This window comes from Callithrix jacchus, chromosome 22 (genome assembly GCF_049354715.1).
Source record: "Callithrix jacchus isolate 240 chromosome 22, calJac240_pri, whole genome shotgun sequence".
In the NCBI taxonomy this organism is placed as follows: Eukaryota; Metazoa; Chordata; class Mammalia; order Primates; family Cebidae; genus Callithrix; species Callithrix jacchus.
Window position 1 is genome coordinate 32292235 of NC_133523.1, and position 27737 is coordinate 32319971.

General features: G+C 49.7%; 2 protein-coding genes and 1 long non-coding RNA gene across 5 annotated transcripts; 2 read left to right on the top strand and 1 right to left on the bottom strand.

Moving 5' to 3' along the window:
* The first annotated feature begins 334 nt into the window (after positions 1-334).
* Positions 335-13283, top strand: CAPNS1 (calpain small subunit 1). 3 transcript variants are annotated; one of them, XM_008987793.4, is made up of 11 exons: positions 335-428; positions 1229-1455; positions 2512-2545; positions 2869-2958; positions 3113-3170; positions 3268-3332; positions 8737-8805; positions 8906-8984; positions 9126-9242; positions 12514-12572; positions 12748-13283. In XM_008987793.4, exons 2-11 carry the CDS (start codon positions 1244-1246, stop codon positions 12772-12774), a joined length of 810 nt encoding a protein of 269 aa, XP_008986041.2. In that variant the 5' UTR covers positions 335-428; positions 1229-1243; the 3' UTR covers positions 12775-13283. The 3 variants fall into 3 exon arrangements, with proteins under 3 accessions (XP_008986041.2, XP_002762084.2, XP_035140788.1); XM_002762038.6 differs by having other exon boundaries at positions 1232-1455; XM_035284897.2 differs by lacking the exons at positions 335-428; positions 1229-1455 and adding an exon at positions 1810-1871.
* Positions 13284-13883: 600 nt separating this feature from the next.
* Positions 13884-15660, bottom strand: COX7A1 (cytochrome c oxidase subunit 7A1). The gene is made up of 4 exons (XM_002762060.5): positions 15385-15660; positions 14675-14761; positions 14472-14556; positions 13884-14031 (listed from the first exon to the last, which is right to left on the bottom strand). Exons 1-4 carry the CDS (start codon positions 15631-15633, stop codon positions 13976-13978), a joined length of 477 nt encoding a protein of 158 aa, XP_002762106.3. The 5' UTR covers positions 15634-15660; the 3' UTR covers positions 13884-13975.
* Positions 15661-24819: 9159 nt separating this feature from the next.
* LOC144580736 (uncharacterized) lies at positions 24820-27561 on the top strand. The gene is made up of 2 exons (XR_013530793.1): positions 24820-24933; positions 27428-27561. It is a non-coding gene; the product is annotated as an uncharacterized LOC144580736 (long non-coding RNA).
* The last annotated feature ends 176 nt before the right edge of the window (positions 27562-27737 follow it).

Consider the following 27737-nt stretch of genomic DNA (forward strand, 5'->3'; position numbering starts at 1 on the left):
GAGTGGACCGAAAACCGCCACTCTGGAAGGGTATAGGCAGGCCCTGGGGCGAAAATTCACATTACGACACTGGGAGGGGGCGGGTCCCCTCCGAGTTCTAGTCCGCTGGCGCCTCAACCCAGACTTGAGGGGTGTGGTTCAGACCCCAGCCTACCGAGTCAGAGCGAGTTTAGGACCTCCAGAGCTGGAAACGCGCCGGGAGGAGTCCAGCCAGATTCGCGTTCCGCTAGCCTCGGCGGGTCGGGGAGCGCATGCGCAGTTTCCACTTCGGCTCTAGGACCGCGCGGGCAACTGCGGGGCCGCGGTGCAGAGTCTGACCGGAGAGTTGCGTCCTGAGTCACCGGCCCCGCCCTTCGGAGCCGGACGCAGCGGGAGGCCCGGGAGCGGCAGTGGAACGGACCCCACGGGACCTCCGGACCTGTGCGGTGGTAAGCGCCCGGCCCGTACCCTCTCCCCACCCTGCAATTCCGGCCCTGGCGGTCCCCAGACCCGGCGAGACCGTGAAGTCTCGGCCTCGGGTCCCCAGATCCATGGTCTCATATTCAAACCCCAGACATGTTCGACCCCCTTTTATGCCGTCCCGGGGACCTTTCCCCACCCTCTGTCTCATGATCCAAAATGCAGGCCCATAGATTTCCGAGATACCCCTTGAATTCTTCCTTGGTGCGTTCTGAACCGCAATCGTAGATCTGTGCCCCCAGTTCCAGCGGGGGACCCCATTATCCGGGACCCTAGGGATCACAGCCACGATCTTAGACCCGAGCCCACAGACCCAAAGGTGACACTGGAATCCTGCCGCTGGGAACATCTAAATTCTCAAGCCCGCATTTGGGATTTCCTAAACCCCGCCCTGGGGCCCTTTAGGCCGTGGATGTTTGCTCCGCGCCCATGACCCGCCAGCGACCTCTCCATTCAGTTCCGTCGGGCACGCCTTACACCAACTTGGAGTCCCCACCAAGAGGACCCCCACCAGACCCGCACCCTCCCCTTAACGCGTGCACTCAGCCCAGGCTCCCTCAAGCCCCACGGATGCCTTTTAGACCCCAGGAGGTTGCAAACCTGATTCCCCGTTCCTGCCCCACCCATCCGAGGACAATTCTCCCTCGCAGGCTCAGACCCCCACCGGGGGCCTCAGATTCCTCCTGCTAGTCCAGCTGCCGGAAATGCGTGTTTGAGGGAAGGGTGTGGGCTCAGGACGACGCAACCACTAGTCCCTTTTTTCCCCCAGCAGTGAGTCGCAGCCATGTTCCTGGTTAACTCGTTCTTGAAGGGCGGCGGCGGCAGCGGCGGCGGGGGAGGCGGGGGCCTGGGTGGGGGCCTGGGGAATGTACTTGGAGGCCTGATCAGCGGGGCCGGGGGCGGCGGCGGCGGCGGCGGTGGAGGCGGAGGCGGTGGAGGCGGCGGTGGCGGTGGAACGGCCATGCGCATCCTAGGCGGCGTTATCAGCGCCATCAGGTGAGGTGGGGACTATTGAAGGGGCGGGGCCTGTACGCGGGAGGAGCCTCAGAAGGGGCGGGGCCTGGGGAGGAGCGTAATTTAACTAGACTAGAATAGAATTAACCTGAGGCCGACCTGGGTACCTGAATTAGGCCGGGGTGGCCTGGTTTGGGAGTCCTATAAGAGGGTGGACCCCAGTGAAGGTGATACCAGTCCTTGGGGGCAGGACTTGATATGGGGGTGGTCTGATTGTGTGGATCCAGGACAATGTGGTCCTCAGGGCACTGATCTGGAGTTTTGGGGGCGGGGCTTATGGATCTGGGCCCGGCCTGTATTGGCTACCCTGGAAACGAACGTTAAAGGGGCGGAGCCAATGCGTCTGAGTGACATTTTACGGACGGAGCTTGACTTATGAGTGCGGTGAGAGGTTTTAGGTGGGTTAATGAGGATGTGAGCCCAGGAGAAACCAAGGCCTAATGAGATAGGAGAAATAGCCCAAAATGGGCTGGGCCTGCTGGAAACTGGCTGGATTCATGTAGAAAAATGTCCTGATAGGGGTAGGGCAGGTTTGCCTAATTAGCCATGGCCACTTAACAATGATCCCTTGAAGGGGCGGGGACCTGTGGTTGGATGTTGGGAAGATAGCCATTTAAGAAGAGGGCCATGGAGTAGGGTCTTGGACAGATGGCACCTAAGGAGGATGAGGCCTTGGGAAGCTGGGGCAGAGCCTCTATAAAGTGAGCTCTCCAAGGGGCAGGGTTTGTTGATTCTGTGTGGGATTTTTAGGTCGAGGGTGGCCAAGATGGCTGGAATCTGCCCTTGGGTAGGTATGCCTGGCAGGAGTGGAGCCTCCCAGGGGACTGGTCTCTAGGTTTCCTCGAGGGTAGGGTTGGCCTGATGAAAGGAGAAGGGGGGCAGGACCAGGGCAGGGTGGATTAGGACAGGTGAAGGCAAGAACAGGTAAGGGGCACAGCAACCAAGTAAGGAAGGTGGCCTCGGGGCCAATGGTTCTGCCCCTCTGCCCGTTGGAGGCCCCGCCCCAGGCGCTAACCCCTCCCCCTTATCTCTTCGCAGCGAGGCGGCTGCGCAGTATAACCCGGAGCCCCCGGTAAGCCCCCTCTGCAGCCAGCCAAACTTCTCCCTCCAAGGCCTCTTCGAGGTCCCATCCCTGTACCTGTAGGGAAGCCCCACCTTCCACCACTTCTTGTGACATTCCTCTGCCAGTTCTTCCCGGGCCATGTCCGCAGCTTCGCCATGGGGTTTAGCCATCCCTGACATACACACTCCCCATTCGCTGCCACCCCTCATTCTTTTTCTCATCAAGCCACCCAGCCCACTATGACTTCCCCACCCAGGGTGCCTCAATGTGAGGAGCTGTCCTGGGCGGGTCCCCTACCCCCACCAGCTCTGAGCTCTCCTCCCTCTCTGCAGCCTCCACGCACACATTACTCCAACATTGAGGCCAACGAAAGTGAGGAGGTCCGACAGTTCCGGAGACTCTTTGCCCAGCTGGCTGGAGATGTAAGTAACCTGGGGTCCCTGGCCCCGTGCTAACCCTTCCATCCCTCCCATCCCTTCCCTTGTGGCTGTGTAACAATCCCAATGTTCCCATTCTCCACGACATTTTCAGACCCCTTTCAGTCACCCCTGACCTCCCCCTAACTTCCGCCTGCAGGACATGGAGGTCAGTGCCACAGAACTCATGAACATTCTCAACAAGGTCGTGACACGACGTAAGTGACCGGGGTCAAGGCATAAGGCAGGTTTGGAGGCAGAGGGGCTGGAGTGGCTTTGACCTCTGGCCTCTGACTTTTAACCTGTCGCCCACAGACCCTGATCTGAAGACTGATGGTTTTGGCATTGACACATGTCGCAGCATGGTGGCCGTGATGGATGTATCCTTGGCAGTAGTATTGGGGAGGCTCTGGGTGCACAGGGAGTTTTTTAAGAGTATGTTTGGGAAGCCAAAGTGTAGCCTTCATATCTGCAGATGTGTAAATGCATATGTCAGAACAAACTCACCTACAGACATGTGGCAGTAAATCATAACAATACACTGTCACAGCTGGCACTTTAATTATATAAAGTGACCAAACCTTCACAACCACCTTGTTGGACGGGCACAATTATTATACTCCATTTAACAGATGAGAAAACTGAAGCTCAGCGAGAAACAGTCATTTGTCTCAAGTTAAAAATAAAGGTCGGGCATGGTGGCTCACACCTGTAACCCCAAAACTTTGGGAGGCCGAGGCAGAAAGATTACCTGAGGTCAGGAGTTCGACACCAGCCTGGCCAACATGGTGAAACCCCATCTCTATTAACATACAAAAATTAGCCAGGTGTGGTGGCAGACACTTGTAGTCCCAGCTACTTGTGAGGCTGAGGCAGGAGAAGAATCCCTTGAACCTGGGAAGCAGAGGTTGCAGTGAGCCAACATCGTGCCACTGCACTTCAGCCTAGGTGACAGAGCAGGACTCCATCTCGGGAAAAATAAATAAATAAGCCAGGTATGGTGGTGGGCACCTGTAGTTCCAGCTACCCAGGAGGCTGAGGCAGGAGGATCCCTTGAACCCAAGAGGTAGAGGTTGCAGCGAACCAAGATTGCACCACTGCACTCCAGCCTGTGCAGCAGAGCTAGACTCAGTCTCAAAAAAAGTTATGACCTGATGTGGTGGCTTATGCCTGTAATCCCAGCACTTTGGGAGACCCTGAAGTCAGGAGTTCAAAACTAGCCTGGCCAATATGGTAAAACCTCATCTCTATTAAATACAAAAATAAGCTGGGCATGGTGGTGCACACCCGTAGTCCCAGTTACTCGGGAGGCTGAGGCAAGACAATCACTTGAACCCAGGAGGTGGAGGTTGCAGTGCGGAGATCGTGTCACTGCACTCCAGCCTGGGCAAGAGAGCAAGACTCTGTCTCAAAAAAAAAAAGATAATAAAGAGCAGGTGGCAGGATAGGAATTTGGACTCAAGTCTTTTGGGCTTGAGAAGCCAGTTTATAACAGCCACATGCACATATACACCCCCCCAGAGCACACCCACATACATGAAGGTATATGAAACAGTGTGCACAGGAACACACATACATTTGTACGTGGGCCAGCCATTAATTAGCTGATCTTGGATACATGTACATTTTTATTTTTGTTTTAAAAAAATCTAGAGTCAAGCTTTTACTATATTGACCTGGCAAGTCTCGAACTCCTGACCTCAAGAAATCCTCCCACCTCAGACTCCCAAAGTGTAGGGATTATAGGCTTGAGACACTGTGCCTGGCCTCATGCACATTTAACACGCAGGGAAATACAGACACATGCATATATATGTATCATGTGAGATATTCACAGACCTATTACATTTGAGTGAAGGAATCTCAACTCTACCCCTTAACCAGGTTACTGAACCTCTCTGTGCCTCAATTTCCCTATCTGTAAAATGGGTGAATGATAATGGTGATACTGAATTGGAACTACATGCAAAATGTTTAGCACACAGCATAGTGCATAGTACGTGGTCTGTACACATTAGTTCTTTGTTTTTCTTTTTTTTTTTTTTTTTTTGGGGGGGGAGGAAGGCAGGAAGGGAGGGAAGAAGGACGGTAGGGAGGAAGGAAGGGATGAAGGAAGGAAGGAAGGAAGGAAGGGAGGAAGCGGGGAGGGAGGGAGGGAAGGGAAGGAAGGAAATCAAGCAATGAGAGAGACATTGCCAACCTGGATCTATAGGTTTACAAGTTGATTTCTTTTTTTTTGAGAGAAGGAAAGAAAAAAAAAATAATAAGTAAAGGAGAGGAAGAAAGAGGAAGAGAAAGAGGGAGAGTAAATGGAAATATTGCTTTATTTTGAAAAAAATTGAGTATTAATAATGGCCAATCAATGTTTCATTTAAACTTATGGGTAGGTGTGATGTGGTATTGACAAGAATGTATATTTTGTGTATTTGAAGTGGAGAGCTCTATGAATATTTATTAAGTTTACTTGTTCCGGATCTGAGTTCGAGTCCTTGATATCCTTATTAATTTTCTGTCTCATTGAATCTAAGTCTCGTATCTGGGTGTTAGGATCGTTAGCTCTTGTTGTTGCATTGATCCTCTTACCACTATATCATTGTTGCTTTAAAATCTATTTTCTCCGATACGAGAATTGCAACTCCTGCTTTTTATTTATTTATTATTTATTTTTGCTCTCCATTTGGTTGGTAAATCTTTCTCCATCCCTTTGTTTTGAGTCTTTGTGTATCCTTGCATGTGAAACAGGTCTGGATGTAACATGCCATTGGGTTTTGGCTGTGTCTTTTGATTGGGGGATTTAGTCAATTTAAATTTAGGGTTACTGCCATTTGATGTTAACTGGCTGTTTTATCCATTCGTTGGTGTAAATTCTTCTTTATGTTGGTGCTCTTTACTTTTTGCTGTATTTTTAGAAAGGCTAATACTGGTTGTTTCTTTCTGTGTGTAATGCTTCTTTCAGAAGCTCTTGTAAAGCAGGCCTGGTGGTAATAAACTCTCTGAGTTCTTGCTTGTTCATAAAAGATTTTATTTTTCCTTCAGTTGTGAAGCTTAGTTTGGCTGGATATGAAATTCTGGGCTGAAGGTTCTGTTCTTTGAGAATGTTGAATATTGGCCTCCACTCTCTTCTGGCTTGTAGTTTCTGCTGAGAGATCTGCTGTAAGTCTGATAAGCTTGCCTTTGTGGGTAACATGACCTTTCTCTCTGGCTGCCCTTAGTATTTTCTCCTTCGTTTCAACCCTGGTGAATCTAACGATTATGTGCCTTGGGGTTGCTCTTCTTGAGGAATATCTTTGTGGTGTTCTCTGTATTACCTGGGGTTGAATTTTGACCTGCTTTGCTAGTTTAGGAAAATTTTCCTGAATAATATCCTGAAGGGTATTTTCCAGCTTGGATTCATTCTCTCCGTCGCATTCAGGTACACCTATCAAACGTAAATTTGGTCTTTTCACATAGTCCCACATTTCTTGGAGACTTTGCTCATTCCTTTTTATCCTTTTTTCTCTAGTCTTTTCTTCACGTTTTATTTCATTAAGTTGGACTTTGACCTCTGATATCCCTTCTTCTGCTTGAACAATTCGAGTGTTTAAACCTGTCCATACTTCTCGGAGTTCCTGTATTGTATTCTTTAGTTCCATTAATTCACTCATACTCCGCTCTAAGTTGTCTATTCTCAATAGGATTTCATCAAACCTTTTTTCAAAGTTCCTAGTTTCTTTACGTTGGGCTACAACATGGTCTTTTAACTCACGGAAGTTTCTTATTATCCATTCCTTGAAGAGTGATTCTGTCATTGGGATGCGCTCGTTCTCCATCCAGCCTTGTTCCATTGTTGATGTGGAACTGTGATCATCTTTAGAGGGAGAGGCGTTCTGACTTTGAGTATTCTCAGCTTTTTTACGCTGGTTTCTTCCCGTCATTGTAAATTTATCCTCCTGTCTCTTTGAAATTACCAACTTTCAGATTAGGTCTCTTGAGTGGGTGTCCAGGTTGTTAGTTCCCAGGGCCAGAGCAGCGGCGTTAAAACTGATGGTGCTTTTCTGCCCAGGATTCTCTTGTCGGGCTTCCTTCTCGTGTTGGTAGTAGGCGACTCTGCCTTCCTGGGGCTCCAAACCTCGGTCAGAAGGGAAACCGGTCCTGTTCACTCTGCGCCGAGTGCTCTCGCGCCAAGGTGCCGTCACAGCGGCTGCGCCGGACTCTGGTGTCCTGCTGGGGACCAGTGCAGATCCTCCGAACCTGTTTACTTTGCTCCGAGAGCTGCCGCGCCAAGGTGCTGGCGGAACCACTGCACTGGCCACGAGAGTCGCGCTGGCCACCCTTGTGTTTCCTCCACTGGGGGATCTCCTGCTCCGTGAGCGACCAGAATTTGTCTGAAAGCGTGGCGTCCTCTAGTTCTCCGCGCCTTCCCTGAGAGCTGCAATCCCAGGATGTTAGCGATCGGCCATCTTGGATCATCCCTCTTTTTGTTTTTGAGATGGAGTTTCGCTCTTGTTACCCAGGCTGGAGTGCAATGGCGCAATCTCAGCTCACCGCAACCTCCGCTTCCTGGGTTCAGGCAATTCTCCTGCCTCAGCCTCCTGAGTAGCTGGGATTACAGGCATAAGCCACCATGCCCAGCTAATTTTTTTTTTTTTTTTTTTGAGACAGAGTTTCGCTCTTGTTACCCAGGCTGGAGTGCAATGGCGCGATCTCGGCTCACCGCAACCTCAGCCTCCTGAGTAGCTGGGATTATAGGCACGCACCACCATGCCCAGCTAATTTTTTGTATTTTTAGTAGAGACGGGTTTTCACCATGTTGACCAGGATGGTTTCGATCTCTTGACCTCGTGATCCACCTGCCTCGGCCTTCCAAAGTGCTGGGATTACAGGCTTGAGCCACCACGCCTGGCCAGTTCTTTGTTTTTCTTTTGAGATGAAGTCTTACTCTGTCGCCAGACTGGAGTTCAGTGGTACAGTTTCCTCTCACTGCAACCTCCACCTTCTGGTTTCAAGCAATTCTCCGGCCTTAGCCTCCTGAGTAGCTGGGATTACAGGCATGTGCCACCACACCTAGCTAATTTTGTATTTATAGTAGAGATGGGGTTTCTCCATGTTGGTCAGGCTGGTCTTGAACTCCTGACCTCAGGTGATCCACCCGCCTCGGCCTCCCAAAGTGCTGGGATTACAGGTGTGAGCTACAGCACCTGGCCTTTTTTTTTTTTTTTGAGACAGAGTTTCACTCTGTTGCCCAGCCTGAAGTACAGTGGTACCATCTCAGCTCACCGCAACTTTCACTTCCTAGGATTGAGTGATTTTCCTCTCTCAGCCTCCTGAGTACCTGGGATAACAGGTGTGCGCCACCACACCCGGCTAATTTTTATATTTTTAGTAGAGGCAGGGTTTCACCATGTTGGCCAGGCTGGTCTTGAACTCCTGAATTCAGAGTGATCTACCCACCTTGGCTTCCCAAAGTGCTGGATTAAAAGTGTGAGCCACTGTGCCTGGCCTATCAAGAATTTTCTGAACGGGCAATTAACAACTTTTTTCAGGCAACAAATTTGTACTTTAGAGTAGTTGAATATAATTCCTGATGGTTATGTTTAAAGAAAATCATTATTTAGAAATATAAGTCAACATATGTATGGATAAAATGAAAAATAAAACCACATGCCAGGTGACGTGATGAGGGCTGAGCAGGAGTTGAAGTGTCAGCCCTGGCTCCCCTGCTTGCTGTGTCACCATCGTGTCCACACTGCATGCGGTGCGTGCATCTGAGTGTAGCTGTCACTCTTCTTAACATCCTCCCACCAGAGCGACACCACAGGCAAGTTGGGCTTCGAGGAATTCAAGTACTTGTGGAACAACATCAAAAGGTGGCAGGTGTGTAGCAGCCCCTGAAATCCCTGGTACCCAGACCCCCAGCCACGGAGACACCATGCCCCACCATGCTCACTTGGACCCGATCTCTCTGTCCCCACAGGGCATATATAAACAGTTTGACACTGACCGGTCAGGAACCATCTGCAGCAGTGAACTCCCGGGGGCCTTTGAGGCAGCAGGTATGGCCGGCAGGGACGTGGTGGGGCTGGGAGTGGGATGGGTGAGAAAACCTCCACTCAGCTGGTCTGGGCCTGACTTTTGGGCATGGGAGTGGGTTGGGCCATGTGACCCCCACACCTGAAGGATGAAATCCATCTCAGGGTTCCACCTGAACGAGCATCTCTACAACATGATCATCAGACGCTACTCAGATGAAAGTGGGAACATGGATTTTGACAACTTCATCAGCTGCTTGGTCAGGCTGGATGCCATGTTCCGTGAGTGACGTCCCAGCTGTCTTCCTGGGTGGGGATTCCTGTGACTTCTGTGGGCCAACGTCTCCTCTAAACCTGACTGAGGTGGACGATGCTGGAGGCATGGCAGTGACTGAATCAGTCCTAGTTTCTGCCCTCATGGAGCGCACAGTCTAGTGGTGAAGAGAGAAGTCCCCAGACGCTGATAGTTCAGATTGTGATGGCTGGGAGAGGGAAAGCTCAGGGTAGAGTGATGGGTTGTGATGGGGGCAGCACAGGCAGAAGGTCTAGGGCTCTTGTTGGGGAAAGAGTGGGCAGAGCATGCTCAGATTGTGCTTGGGGAAGCCTAGAGGGCAGATGCAACCCAGGAGGCACCTGATGCAGCCCAAGGGGTCAGGGAGGGCTCCTGGAGAGGGAGCATTGAGTACTGAGGGATGAGGAGAGACTTGGTGAGAAGGTAGGGAATGCAGTTGCAGGCTGAGGGAACAGACTGTGCAAAGGCCTAGGAGGGAAAGAAGCTGGGGCTTCTGGGGCTTTTTGTTAGATTTTTTTCTTTTTTCTTTTCTTTTTTTTTGTTTTTTGAGACAGAGTCTCACTCTTGTTGCCCAAGCTGGAGTGCAATGGCACAATCTTGGCTCACTGCAGCCTCCGCCTCCTGGGTGCAAGTGATTCTCCTGCCTCAGCCTCCTGAGTAGCTGGATTACAGGCACCACCGTGCCCATAATTTTTTGTATTTTTAGTAGAGACAGGGGTTTCATCACGTTGGCCAGGCTGGTGTTGAATTCCTGACCTCAGGTGATCCACCTGCCTTGGCCTCCCAAAGTGCTGGGATTGTAGGCATGAGCTGCTGTGCCTGGCCAGGATTTATTTTAAGGAGTGCTTAAGCTGGGGTGCAGTGGGGAAGCAGACAGTTAGGAGGGGCAGTAGGGACTAGATCTTGAGGGCTTTTATGAGTTTTTTTTGTTTGTTTTTAAGAGACAAGGTCTCTGTCTTTGAGGCTGGAGTGCAGTGGCATGATCATGGCTCCCAAAGCCTCGATTTCCTAGGCTCCAGCCTCAGCTTCCCTAATACCTGGGACTACAGGTACACACACCATGCCTGGTTAATTTTTTAAATGTTTTGTGGATATAGGGTCTTGCTATGTTGCCCAGGCTGGTCTTGCACTCCTGGGCTCCAGCAGTCCTTCCACCTCAGCCTCCCAAAGCCTTGGTATTATAGGCTGCATGTGGCCTGAGTGTTAGTATACTGAACACCGAAGTCATCACTGAGAAGTAGGAATTACTATCCTTATTTATTTATTTTTTGAGACAGTCTTGTTCCATGTTGCCAGGCTGGAGTGCAGTGGCGTGATCTTGGCTCACTGTAACCTCTGCCAGGCTCAAGCGATTCTCCTGTCTCAGCCTCCCAAGTAGCTGGGACTACAGGCATGCACCATCACGCCCAGCTAATTTTTGTATTTTTAGTAGAGACGGAGTTTCACCATGTTGGCCAGGATGGTCTTGATCTCTTGACCTCGTGATTTGCCCACCTCGGCCTCCCAAAGTGCTGGGATTACAGGTGTGAGCCACCGCGCTCAGCCATTACTATCCTTATTTTATGGAGGAGGAACTTCGGGTTCAAGGAGGCAAAATTTCATGTTCATAATCACCCAGCTAGGAAGTTGCCAAGCCAGAATTTGAACTTGGATCTGTCTGAGCTCTCAGCTGAGTGAGAGGAGGTAGGAGCAGTGGACATGATTCGGTCATACAGGATTGTGGGTGCCAAGTGTGGGGGTGATCAGACTCTACCAGGGACATTGGGGAGCCATGGCAGGTTCTAGGCAGAGGGAGGGGCAGGGTCAGGTTTGGCTTTAGAAAGATCCCTTGGCCTCTAGGCTGGGCCTGGTGACTCGCACCTGTAATCCCAGCACTTTGGGAGGCTGAGGCGGGTGGATCACCTGAGGTCAGGAATTCAAGACCAACCTGGCCAACATGGCAAAACCATGTATCTACTAACAGTATGGAAATTAGCCGGGTGTGCCGGTAATCACAGCTACTTGGGAGGCTGAGGCAGGAGAATTGCTTGAACCCAGGAGGCAGAGGTTGCATCGTGCCACTGCACTCCAGCCTGGTGACAGAGTTTAAGACTCTGTCTTACAAAAAAAAACAAAAAATTAGCTGGGCGTTGTGGCGCATGCCTGTAATCCCAGCTACTTGGGAGGCTGAGGCAGGAGAAACACTTGAACCTGGGAGGTGGAGGTTGCAGTGAGCCGAGATCATGCCACTGCTCTCCAGCCTGCACGACAGAGTGGGACTCTGTCTCAAAAAAAAAAAAAGGCCAGAGAGTGCAGGACACTGTGGGTGTGGACACCGGAGGGCAGTAACTGAGCGGAGATAGTGGTGTAGGCATCTTGTCTAGATTCGCTGTGGGTGGGGAACATGAGTCAAGTTTTAGGGCAGGAGTGGGACCTGCAAGACGCTAGGGACAGGAAGTAGAGTGTGCAGAGCCTCCTAGTAGCAGAGATGTCAGTAGGAGGCCGGGGCAGGGCAGAGGTGATGTCAGTACACAGAGGCCATTATTGAGGAGGGTAACAGCTTGGATTCTAATCCTGATTTCTTCACTTTCTTGCTATGTGACCTGGGCACGGCCCCCTCATTTTTTTTTTCCTCTCCTTTTCATTTTTATATTTATTTTTGAGATGGAATCTTGCTTTGTTGCCCAGATTGGAGCGCAGTGGCGTGATCTCAGCTCACTGCAACCTCTGCTCCCAGGTTCAAGTGATTCTCCTGCCTCAGCCTCCTGACAACTGAGACTACAGGCACGAGCCACCATGCCCAGCTAATTTTTGTATTTTTAGTAGAGATGGGGTTTCACCATATTGGCCAGGCTGGTCTTGAACGCCTGACCTCGTGATCCTCCAGCCTTGGCCTCCCAAAGTACTAGGATTACAGGTGTGAGCCACTGTGCTCAACCACTTTTTAGTTTTTTAAAAAACAGAGATGAGGTCTCTGTTGCCGAGGTTGGTCTTGAACTCCTTGGCTCAAGTGATCCTCCCATCTTGGCCTTCCAGATTGTTGGATTAGAGGTGTGAGCCACCATGCCCAGCCTGTGCCTCATTTTAATATAACACTTATATCACAGAGTTGGATTAAATGAGTTAATACCTGCAAAGCACTTTACACAGTGCTGGGCACACAGTAAATACTCAGGGAAGTGCCAGCTGCTATTGGTGTCATGCCATATACTTGTGAAATGTTATTATGCTAAAAACCAGTCTCCTTTCTTCCCTACCCTCAAACCTCCCCATCTCCTCCAGGTGCCTTCAAATCTCTTGACAAAGATGGCACTGGACAAATCCAGGTGAACATCCAGGAGGTAAGAACCCCCATCTTGGGGTGTGGGTGTCTGGGGGGACCCCATCCCTCAGCCCTTCATACCCGTCCTGAGCTTCAGTCCCCTCCCTCCTATTTTGCCAGCAGCCCCTGGGTGAGGACAGACGGGCTGGTGCTCTGGTGTTCCCTGTCCTCATTCTCTGCCCTCCTCTCCCCAGTGGCTGCAGCTGACTATGTATTCCTGAATGGGACCCCCAGACCCGCCCCCTCACCGCCTCGCTATAGGAGTCACCTGGAGCCTCGGTCTTTCCCAGGGCCGATCTGGTCTGCAGTCACATCTTCGTAGGGCCCATTGACCCACAAGCTTTTGTTCTCCCAACACTTGTTACCCAACTTCTCAACAACCAGGGCCCAACATGCCCTGCCTGAGATCCCCCTGGCTCTAGGATACTCTAACAAGCTCTGCCCAAGGGTTCCCCACTCCCATCACGCCCTATGCACACCTGTTCTGTAGCCTCTCCCGTGTTCCTGTGCCAAGCCTAACACTTGTGATGCTTCCATGCCCCAAGGGCCCTCTGCCAGTTCTGTGATGACTCCAGTCCCTGCATGCCCTGGCACACCCTTCACAGTTGCCACCCAGGCAGCCACGCTCCAGGCCATGCCAGGCCCACGTGCCCCAGTGCCTTTGTCTATATTCTGCTCTCAGCCTGCCAGGCCCAGGAGGAAATAAATGTACCCCAGTTGCTGCTCTCTATGGGATCTGCCTCCTGATCTGAGAGAGGAGGGGTGGCTCAGGCTCTGGGCCCTAGGGAGTGGAGGAGGTGGTGAATTTTGTCCCCAGGGCTGGATTCATGGATCTGGTCTTTTTCTTGTCTGCATTTTTTTTCTTATCCTGAGGTGTAGCCTTGTTCTTGCTGATGCCTCTCAGATCCTGTGGCGGCTGAGACAGGACTCAGAAGCTTGGGTGATCTCTGCTTCTGCTTCCAGAGTCTGGGCTGGAGGGAGGTCTCGGTGCTACCCCTGGCTCTGTTCCCCAAGGCCACATTTCCCCTCTTGCAGCTTCTCCATCCACACTTGGCCTCTGCCTCTGTTGTATCATCAGCCATGCTCAGCGTCTTCCTTCTCACTTGAGGACACCACCCCATGTCCCTGGGTCCTGAGGGGCAGCCTATGGGTGCTGTTTGGGGTACTCAGCAGAGGGCCAAGAGGTGGCAACATCTTAGGAGTAGCCCTGGTTGAGCGTGAGGCACCAAGGGCTGGGGGTAGTGGGCTGTCCACAGGGCAGAGATCCCTGGTTGGTGGGAGGATGGGTTTGGCGGGGACGGGTGCACACACACACACACACACACACACATACAGAGAGGTCGGCGTTTATTGACACTTGTCCAAGTTCCTCAGACCCCCTCAGGCTTCTTGAAGTTCCTCAGCCCCCCAGGCTTCTTGGTCTCATTTATTGCGGGGGAAGGAGGCCCAGCCAAGGCAGTACAAGCCGTAGGCAGTGCCTGGAAAGCAGAAGTAGGGGAGACAGAATGAGACCTAATCACCTCCCTGAACATCCCGGGCTTTTACGGCCTTCTTCAGCCTCCCCAGTTCCTAGTCTGGATCCCAGCTCTAGTTTGGGCTCCAGCTCCCTTCCCAAACTGGACTCCCTAGTGCAAAGCTCCCTAGCGCTGATCTAGACCAGGCTGGGAGCTTCCTCCCCAACTCCTCCCTAGGCCTCAGTCTCGCCGCCACTAGCCCAGCTCCCCTCCTGGGACGCAAGCCCAAGTCCTAGGTAGCCCCCTCCCTACAGGCCCGACTCCAGCCGAGTACTCCACCCTCTTCCTAAACGCCAACCCCCAGCCCAGATACTGGTAGGTCCTGCCCGGAAGTCAGCCGCCTCCTCCCCTGGGTCCAGCCCCGCCTCTCCCGCCCCTCGGGCCGGGCCGTGCCCTGTACTTACCGCCCAGACACAGCCCCATGGTCACTCGGTACAGGATGTTGTCAACGACGCCGCCCTTCAGGTACAACGGGATGTCATTTTCCTCCTGGATGTGGGGGTGTCTGATGAGAAAGGGGTGCCGGCTGCTCCTTACAGCGCGCCCGGCCTGCCCCGGCTCGGCGCGCTCCCGGCGGGCGCCCCGGGTCCTCCCCCGCCCTGCCCACCTGAAAGAGCTTCTGTTTCTCAGGCACTCGATTCTTGAAGCGGTTCCGGGCTGTGGAGCTGAAGGAGCGGATCAGCGCCTGGGAGACCTGCGGGGTGGGAGGTGGTCGGGTATTGGAGGCACCTGGAGGGATGTCCTGAAGGGGAATCCTGCTCTCTTGAGGCCTGGACGTGGGGACAGTAGCAAGCGTCCCAAAGGCGAGACGCGAACTGCCAGCCTGGGTGAGGAGAGGACTCGCCCTGGAGTCTGGCTTAGAGGTGGACCCGGCTGCCTAGAGGGGCCTGGAAGGGAGAAGACCCAGAGGGACTTTGTTCTGGGGGGTCTAAGTCCTGAGATGGTTTTGCGGGGAGGGTTTCCTGGATTAAAGGGAGAAAACCAGATCCCAGAAGCGTGGGGACCAGAATGGAGGTCCCCGGGAGCATCGGGGCTGCCTGAGAAGCCCCGGGTGAGGGCAGGGTGTTATATTTCCAGTGTTAACACCTCGGGATGTTAAGTTCAAACCCAGGGCTTTGGGCCAGGCTGGGGGTCCGCAGCTGTCTCCGAAGCGTGGATTGTGGGGGAGGGGACTCAAAACTTTAGCAGGGAGTCCCAGGCCCTGAAGTGGGGCTCACGTTCCAAGGCCCGGGATGCAGGGGTGCTTGGAGAGTCCTGTACTAGGGCGAGGGCTTCTGTCTGAGTGGGGGGTTCCGGCCCAGCCCATGGGGGCCTCACCCGCGGGGCCAGCATTCTGCGTTGTTGTCCTCTTCGGCCGCAGTCACCTCCCCTCTCCGCCCAAGGACACGCGCGGCCCTCCCTAGTCCAGGAACCCCAGGCCCCGCCCCCTGTGCGCACCCTGTCAGCTGGGGACGTGGGGCTGGGGCTGGGGCTGGGGCGTTTTTGGGGGAAGCCCCGCTCCTCGGATTCGTCCACCAAGGAGGAGGCGGTTCCCAGCCCCGCGCCCGGGCCGCAGCACACTTCCATTTCGGTCTCGGAATTTTGGCTGGTCACAGCAGAGCGGAAAGCGGTACCAGGGAATACGTTTTTGCAGATTTTTGGAGATTTCGCCGGGGGCAAGTGCAACTCTTTCCCGGGTCTCTCCCTGCCCGATGGTATGGGAGAGCCAGGAAAGGCCTAACTAACTAAACCCTAGTTCAAACTCCCTGTTCTGTCTACAGAGCCAGAGATTGCACCTCTGAGCCTGTTTCTGTCTCCGTAATGTGAGGGCTAACGCAGGCCCTTCCTCAGAGATCTGTAGAGACATTAAATGTCCTCATTTTTAGGAAACACAAGCCGAAGTCTTTGGGGGTAAAACGGTCTTATATCTGCTACTTACCCTGAGAAACACATCGTATCTCTTTTAGCTCTCTAATTCTCGCAGGCAGCGGGGGCAGCACAGTTGTCCTCATGGTTTTAGCAACTAGGGAAGATCCTGGCCTAGTCTAAAAGGTTTTCTTTTTCTTTTTTCTTTTTAGACAGGGTTTCGCTGTCCCACAGGCTGGAGTGCAGTGGTGCAGTCATAGCTCACTGCAGCCTTGATCTTCTGGGTTCAGCGATCCTCCCGCCCCAGCCTCCTGAGTGGCTGGGACTGTAGGGGAGCACCACCATGCCTGACTAAGTTTTGTATTTTTTGTAGAGGCTGGATTTCACCATGTTGCCCAGGCTATCTTGAACTTCTGAGCACAAGCAATCTGCCAGCCTCAACCTCTCAACCTTCTGGGATTGCAGGCATGACCCATCTCACCCAGCCAATAGACAGTGACTGTCTGTTTGTCTGTCTGTCTGTCTGTTTTTGAGGCAGCCTCTTGCTGTGTTGTCCAGGCTGGTCTCCAACTCCTCCAAGTAATGCTCCCACCTCTCCCTCCCAAAATGCTGGAATTAGAGGTGTGAACTGCTTCACCCAGCTTCTGAAGGATTTTAACAATCTTATTTATTTATTTATTTATTTTTTAGATAGAGTCTTGCTCTGTCACCCAGGTTGTTGTGTAGTGGTGCCATCTTGGCTCACTGCAACCTCTACCTCCTGGGTTTAGATGATTCTTGTGACTAGGCCTCCCAAGTAGCTGGGATTACAGGCATCCGCCACCATACCCGGATAACTTCTGTAGTTTTTAGTACAGATGGTTACACCGTGTTGGCCAGGCTGGTCTCAAACTCGTGACCTCAAGTGATCCGTCTGCCTCGCCCTTCCAAAGTGCTGGAATCACAGGCCTGAGCCACCGTGTCTGGCCACAATCTCTTTTAAAGAGGGCTTTTATAACTATTAAATTCCCTTAACACTTTCAAACTATCCTTGTAAATTTAATGTTAGGGTTTTTTTTGTTTTTTTTTTTGAGATGGAGTTTCACTCTTCTTACCCAGGCTGGAGTGCAATGGTGTGATCTCGGCTCACTGCAACCTCCGCCTCCTGGGTTCAAGCAATTCTCCTGCCTCAGCCTCCCGAGTAGTTGGGACTACAGGCGCACACCACCATGCCCAGCTAATTTTTTGAATTTTTAGTAGAGATGGGGTTTCACCTTGTTGACCAGGATGGTCTCGATCTCTTGACCTCGTGATCCACGCGCCTCGGCCTCCCAAAGTGCTGGGATTATAGGCGTGAGCCACCACACCTGACCAGCAAGTTTTCTTTTTTGTTGTTGAGATGGAGTCTCACTCTGTTGCCCAGGCTGGAGTGCAGTGGCACAATCTCGGCTCACTGCAACCTCTGCCTCCCAGGTTCAAGCAATTCTGCTTCAGCCTCCTGAGCAGCTGGGATTACAGGCATGCACCACCATGCCCAGCTACTTTTTATATATATATATATTTTTTTTTTTTGAGCCGGAGTTTCGCTCTTGTTACCCAGGCTGGAGTGCAATGGCACAATCTCGGCTCACTGAAACCTCTGCCTCCTGGGTTCAGGCAATTCTCCTGCCTCAGCCTCCTGAGTAGCTGGGATTACAGGCGCGCGCCACCATGCCCAGCTAATTTTTTGTATTTTTAGTAGAGACGGGGTTTCACCATGTTGACCAGGATGGTCTCGATCTCTTGACCTTGTGATCCACCCGCCTCGGCCTCCCAAAATGCTGGGATTACAGGCTTGAGCTACCGCGCCTAGCCTTTACTTTTTGTATTTTTAATAGAGACGGGGTTTCACTATGTTGGCCAGGCTGGTCTCAAACTCCTGGCCTCCAGTGATCCGCCCACCTCAGCCTCCCAAAGTGCTGGGGATTACAGGGTGAGCCACCTCGCCTGGCCTTTGGTGTTTTTAATAAAACAAAAGCTAATTGACATAGGGACATGCATTTCTACTTCGCCAAAGTCCCCACCAACCCTTATTGTCTTCCATCTATTTCACTTATTCCTAATTCTTGCCTGGTCCTTGTAGGCATTTGAGTTTGCCACTCATGGATAGAACTTGGCATGGCAACTGCCTGGAACTTCAGTCCCAATTCCTGGGAGGGAATCCTGAGTCTCATTCCACCCACTTCTCCTCTCTCCAGCACCTTCCCCCAGTCCTGCCAACCATCATCTCCCTTCTGTCTCACTGCACCCGTCTCTTCTCTGGTCTCTGTGCATAGAGCTGTAATCATTATCTAGCTAATTGTTCCGACCTAAGGGAGTAATAAAATTTCTCTTATCTCAACACAAAGACTTCGGTTACAGCCTGGACAAGGTTCCTGGATTAAGCTCCAAGGTGCCAGGAAGTCTGAAACAGTATCTCCATGCCAAAAGTGATGAAGTAGCTGGCACAGAGGCTTATGCCTGTAATCCCAGCCTGGACAGCAGAGCACGACCCTGTCTCTAAACAAAACAAAACAAAAGCTGCTGCTGGTATAGCACAGGCCTCATTTAGGAATGGTTTTAACTTGTGGGACAAATGAGCTCAAACTCAGTATAAAGGGCCCGCTGGGGGATGTCATCTCTGCTGCTCTGTATCGTTTCCATAAGGACTTAGCTGATAGAATAAAAAAGCACCAACGTTTGTGGTTTAAAGAACACAGAATTGCCAGGTGTGGTGGCCCACGCCTGTAATCCCAGCACTTTGGGAAGCAGAGGCAGGTGGATCATTTGAGATGAGGAATTCAAAACCAGCCTGGCCAATGTGATGAAACCCCATCTCTACTAAAAATACAAAAATATTAGCTGGGCATGGTGGCGCATGCCTGTAATCCCAGCTATTCAGGAGGCTGAGGCAAGAGAATCGCTGGAACCGGGGAGGCAGGGGTTGCAGTGAGCTGAATATATATTTTAAATATGCATATTCGGACCGGGCGCGGTGGCTCACGCCTGTAATCCCAGCACTTTGGGAGGCAGAGGTGGGTGGATCACGAGGTCAAGAGATCGAGACCATCTGGTCAACGTGGTGAAACCCCGTCTCTACTAAAAATACAAAAATTAGCTGGGTGTGGTGGCGCGTGCCTGTAATCCCAGCTATTCGGGAGGCTGAGGCAAGAGAATCGCTGGAACCAGGGAGGCGGGGGTTGCAGTGAACTGAATATATATTTTAGAAACAGATATTCAATTTTTTGAATTGAATATGTATTTTTAAAATATAAGGACTCTTTTTTTTTTTTTTTTTTTTTTGAGACACAGTTTTACTCTGTTGCCCAGGCTGGAGTGAGACCTTGTCTTGAAAAAAAGAGTCATAAATTTTAAAATACTTGTTTATATCAAGATCCAAATAAGATCCCTATACTGAGGTCCATTTGTGTAAATTCTGTGTGATTGATTTAGAGTCTCACCCAGGCTGGAGTGCAGTGGTGAGATCTCGGCTCACTGCAACCTCCACCTCCCAGGTTCAAGCAATTCTCCTGCCTCAGCCTCCCCCAAGTAGCTGGGATTATGCGTGTGTGCCACTATGCCTGGCTAATTTTGGTATTTTTTAGTGAAAACAGCATTTTGCCATATTGGCTAGGCTGGTCTCGAACTCCTGACCTCAGCCTCCCAAAGCCCAAAGTGCTGGGATTACAGGCATGTAATGGGGGCATCCGCACCCGGACACGCAATTCACAACTCTCTGTCTCTCTCTCTGTCTTTGTCTCTGTCTCTCTCTCTTTCTCTCTCTCCCTCCCACTCTCTATATATTTTATTTATTCATTCATTTATTTATTTTGAGATGGGGTTTCACCATGTTGGTCATGCTGGTCTTGAACTCCTGACCTCAGGTGATCCACCCGCCTCAGCCTCCCAGAGTGCTGGGATAACAGGCATGAGCCACTGCACCTGGTAACAATATGTATTTATTACCCCAGTTTCTGTGTGTGGAGAATGTGTGGATGGTTCAGCCTTACCACAGTCACACAGCAGGTGGGAAGCCCGCAGAAGCTGCAGGTTGTGGGTGTGGAGGGGGCCTGCCTACCGGTGGCCTTAGGGGGTCCAGAACTTGGCTTTGGTGCTGCTCTGCTGCCATCTTGTGGCAGGCACAAAAATAACCACCCTTTCCACCTGGACCTTCCCATACTCTAACCATTCTTGATGTTTTAGAACTTGCTTTTCAAAATTTTTAGCTTTTATTCTCCCAGTTGCTGAATAGATGATAAAGTCACATGGTTTAAAATTTATGAGCATAAACAGGGTCTTCCTCTCTCTGGGGAGTCTACCTTTCCGTCCAAGGGAAACATTCTATGTTATTTGTTTCTTATGTATCCTGGGAAAAGTTCATGTTTATACAAAAGCAAACAAATAACACACATACACACACACCACCACCACCAAGAACAACCCCCAAAACATGCTCAACCTTTCCCAGTAATAAAAGGGTAATTTTTTTCTGGCCAGGTGCAGTGGCTCACACCTGTAATCCCAGCACTTTGGGAGGCTAAGGCAGGAGGACCACTTGAGCCCAGGGGTTGGAGACCAGGCTAGGGAACGTAGTGCGATCCCTTCTCAACAAAAATAAAAATAGAAAACATTATCTCAGGCTCAAGTGATTCTCCCACTTACTGGGATTTTTCCCAGCTACTGGGAAAGGCTGAGGTGGAAGAATCACTTGAGCCTGAGAGAAGTTTGCAGTGAGCCATGATCGCACCACTGCACTCCAGCCTGGGTGACAGCATGAGACCCTGTCTCAAAAATAAAATATAAAAAAGGTTAGTTATGATCCCACCAGCATTTAAGTTACATGAACACATGGAGTCTTTCAGTATTGTTCCCTACTGATTTCCAGTGGCTAGAACAGTGCCTGGCACCCAGTAGGTGCTCAGGAAATAGATTTCAATTTGTAATCATGGGACATGTCAAACACACAGAAACACAGCAAGTAGAATAATGAACCCGCCACTCCACATTCCTATCACCCAGTCTCAACAAACTTGCCTCGTCTACACCCCCACCCACTTTTCTCCCTCAATGGATTTTTAAATCAAAGCCAGGGCATCATCATATCCTTTGATCCATGAATACTTCAAATTGTATCACTTTTTTTTTTTTTTTTGAGATGGAGTCTTGCTCTGTCACCCATGCTGGAGTGCAGTGGTGTGATCTCAGAGCACTGCAATCTCCACTTCCCAAGTTGAAGCAATTCTCCTGCCTCAGCCTCCCGAGTAGCTGGGACTACAGGCGCGCGCCACCATGCCCAGCTAATTTTTGTATATTTAGTAGAGATGGTGTTTCACCATGTTGACCAGGATGGCCTCGATCTCTTGACCTCATGATCCACCCGCCTCAGCCTCCCAAAGTGCTGGGATTACAGGCTTGAGCCACCACGCCTGGCCTCTTCTTCCTTTTAAATAGTCTCACTGTTACCCAGGCTAGAGCACAGTGTTGTGGTTTTGGCTCACTGCAACCTCTGCATCCTGGGGTCAAGAATTCTCATGCCTCAGCCTCCTGAGTAGCTGGAATTACAGGTGTGCATGGGCCTGGCTAATTTGTGTATTTTTAGTAGAGACAGGGTTACACCATGTTGGCTGGCTGGTCTCCAACTCCTGACCTCAGGTGATCTGCCTGCCTCAGCCTCCCAGAGTGCTGGGATTACTGGTGTGAGCCACTGCATCTGGCCCAAATGTGACTTCTTGAAGCTCTCCCTTACCTCAAGGAACAGAGCCTGGCTCTTCCATTCTGGCATTAAGCACAGGTCTACAGTTGCCTTCAGGACCACTGGGGTCCTGTTCCAGTGATTTTAGGGGACTGAGTCTTTGGCCACCTCTCAGAGTCCTGGAACAATCTCAGCCTACTGCTCAGCTTGAATGATCAAAGCAGAAAGTCCTGGCTTCACTGAACCAACAATGTCCCTTCCAGAATTGGAAGCTGTTCTGATGTTTTCTGCACAAAAGTGTAAACATAGATTCAAGTTCCAGTGATCTGTGCATCCAAAAGAATTTCATACAAGTCCCTGGCTCTGACCTCAATGGAGTGTATGGAAGACAGGAAGGTACTCTTAAACCCAGCCTTCTGCAAACACAGGTTACCCCCAGCATGAAAAAGTGACACCCAGGAGGTGGCCATTCTCTTCTCAAGAGGTGGCGAGCCTAGGCCCTTCTTGCAGAAGCAGAGCTGCATATACACATTATTATTATTATTATTATTTTGAGACAGCGTCTTGGTCTGTTGCACAGGCTGGAGTGCAGTGGTGGGTTCTGGGTTCAAGCAATCCTTCACCTTAGCCTCCTGAGTAGCTGGGACTACAGATGCATACCAGCACGTCTGGCTAATTGTATTTTTTGGTAGAGACAGGGTTTTGCTGTATTGCCCACGCTGGTCTTGAACTCTTGGGGTCAAGCTATCCACCTGCCTCAGCCTCCCAAAGTGCTGGGATTACAGGCGTGAGCCATCATGCCTGGCCAAATTCCTTATCCTTCTTTCTCTTTTTTTTTTGGAGACAGGGTCTCGCTCTGTTGTCCAGGTTGGAGTGCAAGAGGCAGGATCATAGATCACTGCAGCTTTGAACTCCTGGGCTCAAGTGATCCTCCCTCCCCAGCCTCCTGAGTAGCTGGGATTACAGGCGTGCCACTACACCTGACTAATTTAATAATTTTTTTAGAGATAGTGTCTTGCTGTGTTGCCCAGGTTAATCTTAACTCCTGGCCTCAAGTGATCCTCCCACTGCCCCCCTCCCAAAGTGTGGGATTACAGGAGTGAAACACTACACCTGGCCTCCTTAATCTTTTCTCTTTCTTTTTTTTTTTTTTTAGACAGTATCTCGCTCTGTCACTCAGGCTGAAGTGCAGTGGCGCGATCTTGGCTCACTGCAACCTTCACCTCTCAGGTTCAAGTGATTCTCCTGCCTCAGCCTCCCAAGTAAGATTACAGGCACATGCCACCACGCCTGGCTAAGTTTTTGTATTTTTAGTAGAGACAGGGTTTCACCGTGCTGGCCGGGCTGGTCTTGAACTCCTGACCTCAGGTGATCTGCCCACCTTGGCCTCCCGAAGTGCTGGACTTACATGAGTGAGTCACTGCACTAGTCCCCTTCTCTCTTAAAGCAGAAAAAAAAAAGTGCCATCCAATCAGATATAAATGGCAATGCATGCATCAGGCTAGGAACTTTATACACATTTAATCCTTTCAAAAATAGCTCTATATAAGAAAAATATGACCCCTCCCTATATTAAATGAACAAAGATATGAATGTACAAGTAATTTATTCAATTACCAAATATTTATTGAGCACCTACTATGTTTTAGGCACTGTGCTAAAAGCAATTCCAATGGTCAACAAATATGTGAACAAATGGTAATTTAATCACTATTGAAGGAACGCAAATGTAAACAAGAGAGACTTTGCCATTTTTCACCTTGTCAATGGTCTATGTTCAAAATAAATGATTCTTCAGGATCAGATGAGCGTGGCTTTGGGGTCTCTTCTACTGTAGGTAGATGTACAGGTGCATAATCTTCCTGAAGGCACTTGAGCAATGTCTATAGAATGGCTTAAAATGTATACACTTCTTAAAAATGGCCAATTAGGAGCAGGAAGCGCTCCTAACAACCTGATTGTGGTTTCCAAATACCATCTGGGAAAGTACCAAAGTACCAAAAGGAAAGAAGAGGGCTCCTTGGAAAATGGCGACTTAAAGTTGAGAGACAGGAAGTCAGCAAGATAAGCTTGCAACATCTCGGGGTGGGAGACAGCGGGCAAATGATCAGAGACGACTGGGCCATAGCAAAAGAACACAGGAGCCAATTGGAAGACTCTTCCACACCCAACATGGAAGCATTTAAGCATCACTGAGGGTGCAACTTAAATGGATTGAAACACATTAAACATGAAACACACACACACTCCTGCATCTAAATTCATCAGCTACCATGGCAGACTGCTGGGGGAACCAGCTCATTATTATTGTTTTGTTATTATTTTTGAGACAGAATTTCGCTCTTGTCACCCAGGCTGCAGTGCAGTGGTGCAACCTCCAGCTCACTGCAACCTCCGCCTCCCGGGTTCAGGCAATTCTCCTGCCTCAGCCTCCTGAGTAGCTGGGATTATAGGCATGTACCACCATGCCTGGCTAATTTTTACATTTTTAATAGAGATGGGGTTTCACCATGTTGGCCAGGCTGGTCTTGAACTCCTGACCTTAAGTGATCTGCCTGCCTTGGCTTACCAAAGTACTGGGGTTACAGGTGTGAGGCACTGCACCTGGCCTCAACTCATTAGTTTGAAAACCAGTAAAGAGAAAGAAGCATTTATCCTGCATTTCTTTACTGCATCATTAGGTAACTAAATAATAGCTGAAGGAAAGGTTTTGTTTTGTTTTTAGACGGAGTTTCACTCCTGTTGCCCAGGCTAGAGTGCAATGGTGCAATCTTGGCTCACTGTAACCTCTGCCTCCCGGGTTCAAGCGATTCTCCTGCCTCAGCCTCCACACCCAGCTAATTTTGTATTTTTAGTAGAGATGGGGGTTTCACTATATTGGTCAGCTAGTCTCGAACTCCTGACCTCAAGTGATCCACCTGCCTCAGCCTTCCAAAGTGCTGGGACTACAGGTGTGAACCACCACACCAGGCTGGAAAGTTTTTCTTTGTATGAAGAAAATAAGGAAATTCTAGCTAATAAGGAAAGAATGAATAATAAGATATCACCATTTTGTAACCTCTAATGAACAGATTTATCAATTAAACATCAATGGTTGCCAACATCACAAAAAGAGCAACACTTAGCTATTACAGCTCCTATTATTAACCACTTATAAATAACCTTAACAAAAAAACACCTTAATCTGATCAGTCCTCTAAATCTCAACTACCATTTTACAGGAAATACTAGGGATAGAGGAGCATGTTAAACTACACCATGCAGATGCATCCAGCAGAAACCAGATTCAGAGAAGATCTATGAGGCAAATTACCTAATTTCTTCAAAAAACAGTAAGTTGCAAGAAAAAAAAAACAGTAAGGGAGAATAGACTGTGAATAATAGGTTGAGAAATAAGAGACACCAACTGCAATGTGTGGACATTATTTGGATCCTGGTAATTTTTTCTAAAACTGACATTTATGAAACAAACAGGAATTTGAACACTATCATACATATAATGGCATTAAGGTGGTAATGTCATTTCTTTTCTTTTTTCTTTTTGAGACGGAGTTTCGCTCTTGTTATCCAGGCTGGAGTGCAATGGCGCGATCTCGGCTCACCTCAAGCTCTGTCTCGTGGGTTCAGGCAATTCTCCTGTCTCAGCCTCCTGAGTAGCTGGGACTACAGGCACGCGCCACTATGCCCAGCTAATTTTTTGTATTTTTAGTAGAGACCAGGTTTCACCATGTTGACCAGGATGGTCTCAATCTCTTGACCTCGTGATCCACCCGCCTCGGCCTCCCAAAGTGCTGGGATTACAGGCTTGAGCCACTGCGCCCGGCCTTCTTTTTTTTTTTTTTTTTTTTTTTTTTTTTGAGATAGAGTCTTGCTCTGTAGCCCAGGCTGGAGTGCAGTGGTACGATCTTGGCTCACTGCAACATCTCGGCTCACTGCAGCCTCCACCTCCCAAGTTCAAGTGATTCTCCTGCCTCAGCCTCCCAAGTAGCTGGGATTACAGGCACCTGCCACCATGCCCAGCTAATTTTTGTATTTTTAGTAGAGAGATTCACCAAGTTGGCCAGGCTGGTCTCGAACTCCTGATCTCAGGTGATCTGCCCGCCTCAGCCTCCCAAAGTACTGGGCCACTGTGCCTGGCCCATTTTTTCTTTTTAGGAGTCAAATTCTTTTCTAAAGTTGTGATGTGTTTTAGAGATATGTATGAAATGATATAGATGAAATGTTTATGGATGAAATCATATATCTGGTGTTCACTTCAAAAATGACACGGAGATGAGAGAAGTGGGAGGGAATACAGACAAAGCAAGATTGGGCGCGAGTTGATAATTCTGGAAGCTGGTGATGAGGCCTCTGGGGTTCATTATAAAATTCTGTGAATTTTTTATATGTGCACATTTAGTCACAATAGAAAGTTTTTAAAAATTTACATTTTTATCTAGCATTTCCACTTCTAGGAATTTATCTTAAAGATATATTACACATGTACAAAATAATTTATGTGCAAGGGAAATATGTATTACGTGTTTGTTTGAAAGAACAAAAAATAGGCTGGGTGCGGTGGCTCATGCCTATAATACCAAAACTTTGGGAGGCCAAGGTAGGTGGATCACCTGAGGTCAGGGATTCGAGACCAGCCCACCCAACGTGATGAAACCCCGTCTCTACTAAAAATACAAAAATTTAGCTGGGCGTGGTAGTGGGCACCTGTAATCCTAGCTAACTGGGACGCTGAGGCAGGAGAATCGACTGAACCCAGGAGATGGAGGTTGCAGTGATCCAAGATCATGCCACTGCATTCCAGCCTAGGTGATAAGAGCGAGACTCCATCTCAAAAAAAAAGAAAGAAGAAAAAATGATAGAAAGTCCGGGAATGGTGGCTCAAACCTGTAATCCCAGCTCTGAGAGGCCAAGGCAGGCAGATCACTTGAGGTCAGAAATTCGAGACCAGCCAGGCCAACATGGCAAAATCCTGTTGCTACTAAAAATACAAAAATTAGCTGGACATGGTGGTGAGTGCCTGTAATTCCAGCTGCTTGGAAGGCTGAGGCAGGAGAATCTCTTGAACTCAGGAGGCAGAGGTTGCAGTGAGCCAAAATCATACCACTGCACTCCAGCCTGGGCAACAGATCAAGACTCTATCTCAAAAAAAAAAAAAAAAAAGGCTGGGCGTGGTGGCTTACACCTGTAATCTCAGGACTTTGGGAGGCTGAGGCAGGTAGATCACAAGGTCAGGAGTTCACGACCAGCCTGGTCAACATAGTGAAACCCATCTTTACTAAAAAATACAAAAATTAGCTGGGCATGGTGGCTGTACCTAATCCCAGCTACTTGGGAGGTTGAGGCAGAAGAATTACTTGAACCCGGGAGACAGAGGTTATGGTGAGCCGAGATTGTGCCACTACACTCCAGCCTGGGCAACGGAGTGAGACTCCGTCTCAAAAAAAAACTGACCGTGTTAAATTATGAAACACACAGATGATGGAATCCTAAGGAGTTGTTCAAAATAAATGAGGCAGCTATATATGTACCAATATGGTCTAATCTGCAAGATGTATGCATAAACAAAAATAGCAGTGTGTTGAAATTTGCTATTACTTACGTAAAATATTTTTATAAAGAGTACATTATGCTTATGGAAATAATAATAATTACTGTTTTTGAGACGGAGTCTCCACTCTGTTGCCCAGGGTGGAGTGTAGTGGCAGGATCTCGGCTCATTGCAGCCTCTGCCTCTTGGGTTGAAGCAATTCTTGTGCCCCAGCCTCCCAAGTAGCTAGGACTATAGGCATGCGCCACCACACCCGGTTAATTTTTATATTTTTTTAGTAGAAACGACGTTTCACCATGTTGGCCAGGCTGGTCTTGAACTCCTGACTTCAAGTGATCTGCTCACATCGGCCTCCCGAAGTGCTGGGATTACATGTTTATGCAAATTAAAAATCAGAAACGATATACAAGAACTTGGTGTTAGTGACTTCCATAAAGGGTAACGGAGTGGGAAAAGTGGGGAGCTATTGTATGAAGATTCGTTTATGTCTGCATACCAAAGTGTAATTTTAGGCCGGGCAGTGCCCTTTGGGAGGCCAAGGCAGACAGATCACTTGAGGTCAGGAGTTCAAGACCAGACTGGACAACA

Coding starts and splice junctions, on each gene's coding strand:
- COX7A1 (XM_002762060.5), bottom strand. CDS start 15,633: ATGGAAGTGTGCTGCGGCCCGGGCGCGGGGCTGGGAACCGCCTCCTCC. Junction 14,762..15,384: donor GCAGAATGCTGGCCCCGCGG/GTGAGGCCCCCA, acceptor CCCACCCCGCAG/GTCTCCCAGGCGCTGATCCG. Junction 14,032..14,471: donor CATGGGGCTGTGTCTGGGCG/GTAAGTACAGGG, acceptor TCTGCTTTCCAG/GCACTGCCTACGGCTTGTAC.
- CAPNS1 (XM_008987793.4), top strand. CDS start 1,244: ATGTTCCTGGTTAACTCGTTCTTGAAGGGCGGCGGCGGCAGCGGCGGC. Junction 8,985..9,125: donor GGGGGCCTTTGAGGCAGCAG/GTATGGCCGGCA, acceptor AATCCATCTCAG/GGTTCCACCTGAACGAGCAT. Junction 12,573..12,747: donor TCCAGGTGAACATCCAGGAG/GTAAGAACCCCC, acceptor TCCTCTCCCCAG/TGGCTGCAGCTGACTATGTA.